Source organism: Zea mays, chromosome 2 (assembly GCF_902167145.1).
Source record: "Zea mays cultivar B73 chromosome 2, Zm-B73-REFERENCE-NAM-5.0, whole genome shotgun sequence".
Lineage (NCBI taxonomy): Eukaryota > Viridiplantae > Streptophyta > Magnoliopsida > Poales > Poaceae > Zea > Zea mays.
The window spans coordinates 76206544-76213255 of NC_050097.1; the positions used below are offsets into that span (position 1 = coordinate 76206544).

Below are 6712 nucleotides of genomic sequence, written 5' to 3' on the forward strand. Positions count from 1 at the left end.
TTCTCACTCCTCACTATTTTTGTTTGGTTTGCGGAATAGAATGAGTTCATCCATCACTACCTCATTCCTTATAGTTAGTTAGTTAGTACTAATATGAGGAATGGAGTCCTTCCACCAAATTTGAGGAATGAACTCATGATACACCACCTCAATTTGGATGGTTTGATTCCTCAAACCAAACACTCTATAAATGAACTTCCTAAATTTAGAAACTTCTCATCTAACCTCATTTCTTCTCTACATTAACCTCATTTTCTCTCTGCATTTGACAACCATTCAGTAACTCCCTAAACAAAAATATTGACTGCATTATGTAGATAATGAAGGTAATTGATGACATTTATGACTTATATTTTTTGATGTGGATAGATACAAAACAAAACTACAACCTATATTTAGAGAACTATTGGAGAACACACATTTTTTACTTCCAAATTTATTTAGCAACTTATTAAATCTATAATTTAGAGAGCAGGACTGTTGGAGTTGCTCTAAGACTATACGACACCTATAGCTTCCCTCTCGGGGAATCTAAATGTTTTCTCTGCAATGTCCAGAGCTGAAAGTCTGCAATGCACCTTTGTCAAACCAGTCCTGTATATTTTTACCCTACATCATCTTTCCTTTAACCTTTTTTCTTTAGCAGAGTACACCGCTCAAAACGTATATGTACACGCACCTCCGCAGCCTATTAAAATCTGTTCTCCTCTTCTTTACAAAATCATAACTTGGCACCGTAATGCTTGGTCGCTTTATCCTTCTGCTCCTTTTTCTTTTTTCTTCTTCCTGCAGGCTGTGAAGCTACGCTTCCAGATGAAGGTTGGAAGGCAGCCTGACCCCGATGACTTCTTCGATTTCTCACTTCTGCGACGAGTCCTCGTGTGTTCTTCTTCTTCTTCTATGGCATGAACTGCGCTACTTTCCAGATCATTGCTAGCATCGGTGACGCTGTCATCCTCGTCGTCATAATGCTGCTCCTCCTGAAGAAGCTCGAGGAGTCTCTGCTTCTTTTTTACCAGAGAAGGACCCGACCTGTCTGCCAGCATCCGCCCACTTGAGGGCGTTAATCTCGGATGAACGGGTGTGCTGCCTCTTGACGGAGTGAAATCTTCAGCCAATACGAGGAAACATGCCAAAATAATGAGAAAATTTTTACTTGCAGTGCTCCGGAACATGGTGTGAACCTATAGTTCAGGTTTTTACCTCCTCTGACGCTGTAGAAATCGTCTTCGCTGTCGGAATCTAGCCAGGGCCTCGCTTCGAAGAACGACTCGTCTTTGCTTCCTGGTGGCCACATCAAGAGAGGCATGTTACTAGGTTAACAGAACGAAATGAAGGCGCAATTTAAATTTGTCGCCTACGTTGAGGCATCAAAGGCAGGCGCGGAAGTCCTGTTGCAATTGAAACATAGTAACAGACAGAGAGCAATGAATTGCAGCTACGACTTCATTTACAAGGTAAAGCAAGTGCGTCAAGCGTTATAAATACAAGAAACTGTTGCGGTGACATTGGAACTAAAAAGAAAAAAAAAGAAAATTCCCATGGACAGAGAGTTGGCACTAACTTATTATCAGAAAAGGTGAGACACTTGAACTTTTGTTGTGAAATAATGGATGTAGACACGATTGACTTTCCAGTTTGTAGGAAGCGTGGTATCACAAGGTCTATGTGTTTTTTTTTTGTCAGGGGAAGAAGATTTGTCCATTGACAGCTAGAGAAAAGTACATTTGGACATCGATTTTTATTTGTCCACTAATACTATTTCGTCATAGTATTCAGGACACCTCACATTCAAGTCCCAACTGCAGAATACGACGGCGCATTTATTTACTGGACGAAATTAATAAGTTCTTCCCCCTCAAGGTTTGCAAACAGAGAAGGCAGTACAACATCGCCCCATATATAGAATAGAAGTCAAAGAAACGGGCCACAGGACGGCATTAAGGTCAGATAGTTGCAAAGCACATCCGTCTCCGATCCTTCGAATTTACCGGCATTAACCTTCTCCTTAGGCTCGTCAAACAATCAGGTGACCTAACGCACGAGCTACCTGTCTTGTTCTGCTGGGTGATATGACCGTTCATCATCACACATTCACACACCTCACCGGACGAACAATCCTACCAAACAGAATCGACAGCTTTGTGTTATGCTGTCGCGAAATGTGCCGGCCCACCTAACAAGGTGGAGTAGTCTTGCGCTTGATAACATACAGCCAAGGGTTTGTTCGTTTATGTCGGATTACACCCGAAATCATTCCAGCTAATCAAAGTTTATATAAATTAGAGAACCAATCCGGTTATGAACCGTTCCGACTCACCAATCCTAAACAACCGAACGGCACCTAACTTGATTCATCGCTTTTTTTTTTTTGCCCCATCAATCCATGACAACCCCCACCCAGTAGAGTGATTAAAGAGTTTCTGTGAACAGGATAAGTAAATAGATTTTGTTATATATAGATAGATAAACGTAACAGAGGGAAAGGAATATACACGAAAATATACTAAAAATGTGCGGCATTGTGGACGATGCGTAAATAGATAACCCAGCCCTCCATTAACCAGCGATTGAAGACGGTGGCAAAAGCGGACGCGATTTTTTAATTAGAGAGAAAAAACGATCGGCAGGCGCGTACCATTAACCGCTCCGTCGATGCTGTGATCTGCGCCTGCCCCGACGACGGTTACCGCCCCGGCACGATCCGTTTCGTACTTGCCATCCGGCAAAGGCTCCGCCACCGCCGACGGCATGGAGTGGGAGGAGGCGCTGTCGCCGACGATCGTAAGCAGCCTCGTGTCGCCGCCACCCCTGGCGCGCTCCGGGGATGGTTGGGATGTTGACGCCAGGAGCAGGGATGGGGAGCCGGGGCGACGATGGACGGCAGAATGCTACAGCGCCGCGCGCGGCGAGCAGAGGCTGGAGGAGGGGGTTGAGTAGTTGATGGATTTTTTGTGTGGAGAGATTGGCGGTGCTTGCCCGCGGTGTGTGTTTTTGCCGTTTTTGTGTGGTGGTGGCCAGCTGCGGTGGAATGGAAGGAGGGAGGGAGGGAAGGGAAGGAGCAGGGCCACGGAAGGAATTGTCGAATTCGAAGCATCGCGTGGTGCGTGCGGAGACGGAGCATTCTCCTCCTCGTCGTCTGTGATCTGTCCCTCCCACCCACGCGCTCTCAGGCTATTCTCAATGAGGGTTTCATGGAGAGTTTCATGACATTAATTACTGTGACACATCAGCATTTTTAATGACATATCAATGATTTAATGAGGGAAGAGAAGGAACTAGTTTCATCTCCATGAAACGCTGCCAACCCGTTTCCAAGACATGTGAAATCGTGTGAAACCCCCATTGAGGCCCATATCGTTTCATTCCGAGATCCACTGTGGCTTCTTCTCCCACACCCCACACGCGCGCTTGAGGCCCAAATATACTATCCCTGCCTTCATCTGCTCTCGCTTGGTCCGCCGTCACCTGCTTGGTCCGCCGTCGGCTTGGTCCGCCGTCATCTGCCACCCCACACGCGCGCCCGTCGGCTCCGTCACCTGCTCCCACAACTGCTCTGTCACCTGCGCCCGTCACCTGCTCCATCGCCTGCGCCCATCGGCTCACCTGCTCCCACACGGAGCGTCGATCCAGGGCGCCATCACCTGCTCCCGCTGGGACTTGTCCGCCGGCGACCGCACCTCCCGGCGACCGCACCTGCTCGCGATGGACCCAACGAATCAGAGGTCCTCAGGGGCAGGGCGGCGCCGCTCCGTTGCTGCTGCTAAGGGCCATGGTCAGCAGCATGTGCCGGCACCTACGTCACTCCGTTCGCCCTCTTCACCTGATTCGCAACAAGTACAGTCTCCAAATCCCCCATGGTACGTATTGTGGACTTTGGTATTTTTTTTATTAGTCTGATGCCTCCAACCTTTAGTAATTTTGGATTCTGGAAGGCATGTAGTAATTAGGTCTTCTGTTTTGTGGTACAGGAACTTTTATCCACCAAATGGTTTTGTGAATCTCATTAACCAACCATACATGCCAATGCCGTCGCAGCCACTTGGAGAGAATTTCCACTTTGTTGGTCTCACACAGAACTTCAACACTTCTCCGCCACCGCCACCGCCACCAAATGCTAAAAGGACTCAAAAACCATCCAGACTAGCTAAAGGAACAATTCAGATTGATGGTGATGGTGATGCAACCACTGAGGAATCTAAGGCAGTCAAGAAAAGGTATTGGACACATGACGAGGAAGTGAGGCTGGTAATAAACCTTTTCAAACCTTCTCATATATATAATATTATACAGGAATGAACTTCTAATTTGATGTTTCATATTCATAGGCTAGTGCTTGGTTGAACTGTTCTAATGATCCAATACATGGCAATGACAAGAAAGGAGAAACTTTTTGGAAGGAAATTGCAGAATACTTTAACAAGCATGCTCCAGCAGATCGTCAAAGGGACGTCAATCAATTAAAGATACACTGGACAAGGTTGAAGACAGTGATCAACAATTTCAATGGGTGTTGGAGCGCAGTATCAAAAATGCATACAAGTGGGTACTCTGATGATCAGTTAATGGATGAGGCACAAAAGATGTATGCAAATGGTAATAACGGCAAACCGTTCACGCTGGTTCATTGGTGGAAAACTCTCAGAAATGAACCTAAATTTTGTGCACAAATCTCACAGATGGATAAGGAAAAAGGTCAGAGCCATACCATTGACATCACTGAAGATAGAGATCTGCTTCCCTCACAACGTCCTATAGGAAGAGATGCAGCCAAGGCTCAAAGGAATGGAAAGCGCAAGGCAGAAGAGGTTTTGGATGGTATTGCTCGCCTTGGGGACAGCATAAACAAAATTGTTGAAGTGCAACAAGACCGGAAGCAAGAGCGTGAAAAAGTGGCTGAAACTCAACTAGAAATCTCAAGGTTACAACTCAAAGCTGCACAGGAACAGAAGGAGGCAAAATTGCTTGAAGTATATAGCTCACTACTGCAGCAAGACACTAGTCAATTATCTGATCAAGGAAAGATAAACCGAGAGAGGACATTGCAGAAGATGGAGCTGAAATTATTCGGTGATAATGCTGAAGACTAAGGTATCAAGCTATTCTATTTATGAGCACCTTTATACTTGAAAATTTGTTGGCTTTTCACACCTTGTAATTATCTTTACAGGCTCCCATTGGCTGCGAACTGAAAGGAAAATGCAGTGTGAACTGAAATGTTTTCGTGTATGCCTTGTTTTTTTGTGAACTGAAATGTTTGTGTGAACTGAAATGTCTGTGTGTACTGAAATGTCTGTGTGAACTGAAATGTTTTTTTAGATGAAAAGTCAAGTGCGAACTGAATTATTTCTGTGAAATGAAAGGTCTACTGTGAACTGAATTATGTCTGTGTGAACTGAATTATTACTGTGAACTGAATTATTACTGTGAACTGAATTATGTCTGTGTGAACTGAATTATTACTGTGAACTGAATAGTCTATTGTGAATTGAATTATTTCTATTATGTATATATATAGGACATGGCCTGTGCATACCAGGCCTGCACCATTTGCACGCCAGCACAAGATAGCACAAGATGTCAGATGTCCCATCTAGTAATTCTTTGTTAGATGATTTTCTCGCTGAGGATAACATAATGGATGATGTTGTTTCTGAGGTCACTGATTTTTTGAAAGCCAGTGTCGAAGCTATTCATGAAGTAGCATCAGATCATCGTCTTCGTCCGAGGAAGTACATCAGAAGACCACGGGAAGAGATTCAACAAAAACTGTATGATGATTACTTCTCCGAGAATCCTCTCTATCCTACATCTATTTTTCGTAGAAGATATCGTATGTCGAGACCACTTTTTCTGCACATTGTTGAGGAGCTAGGTAAGTGGTCTGACTATTTCACTACAAGGATAGATTGTACTAGTCGTCAAGGCCTCACACCATTACAGAAATGTACAGCAGCAATACGCCAATTGGCTAATGGCAGTGCAGCTGATCACCTAGATGAATATTTGAAGATTGGTGACACAACTGCATTAGAAGCTTTGAAAAAATTTGTAGAAGGTATTATTGCTGTTTTTAGTGAAAGCTATTTGCGACGGCCTACAGTGGAAGACATTGAACGTTTGCTAAAAGTTGGAGAGAGTAGAGGATTTCCTGGCATGTTGGGGAGTATTGACTGTATGCACTGGCAATGGGAAAGATGTCCTGTTGGATGGAAGGGTCAATTCACTCGAGGTGATCAAAAAGTACCAACTCTGATTCTTGAAGCTGTGGCCTCACATGATCTTTGGATTTGGCATGCATTCTTCGGTGTTGCTGGTTCTAATAATGATATCAATGTCCTGCAACAATCATCATTGTTCATCCGAGAACTCAAAGGGCAAGCTCCTCTGGTGCAATATACGGTTAATGGGAATCAATACAACCAAGGTTACTATCTAGCTGATGGAAGATATCCGGAATGGGCTATTTTTGTTAAGTCAATATCCATGCCTATCAATGACAAAGATCAGGAGTTTGCTAATCATCAAGAAGGCGAAAGAAAGGATATTGAACGAGCATTTGGTGTCCTACGACGTCGATGGTGTATTTTGAAGCGACCAGCTCGTCTACATGATAAAAAACAGCTCGAGAACATTATAGTAGCTTGCATCATACTTCACAACATGATAGTCGAAGATGAGAAGAAAGAGGATATTGAAGAGAATCTGGATT

The 6712-nt window shown here is 44.3% G+C and overlaps 2 protein-coding genes across 2 annotated transcripts; one reads left to right on the plus strand and one right to left on the minus strand.

Moving 5' to 3' along the window:
• Positions 1–327: 327 nt before the first annotated feature.
• On the minus strand, positions 328–3160 carry LOC103646598 (uncharacterized). The gene is made up of 3 exons (XM_008671305.2): positions 2639–3160; positions 1204–1284; positions 328–1108 (listed from the first exon to the last, which is right to left on the minus strand). The coding sequence occupies exons 1-3, from the start codon at positions 2751–2753 to the stop codon at positions 753–755; spliced, it is 552 nt and encodes a 183-aa protein (XP_008669527.1). The 5' UTR covers positions 2754–3160; the 3' UTR covers positions 328–752.
• Positions 3161–3475: 315 nt separating this feature from the next.
• On the plus strand, positions 3476–5416 carry LOC100384385 (uncharacterized). Its single transcript, NM_001176928.1, is given in 4 exon segments — positions 3476–3860; positions 3972–4248; positions 4329–5091; positions 5171–5416. Coding segments are annotated over 3 exon segments (1194 nt in total). The 5' UTR covers positions 3476–3705; the 3' UTR covers position 5091; positions 5171–5416.
• The last annotated feature ends 1296 nt before the right edge of the window (positions 5417–6712 follow it).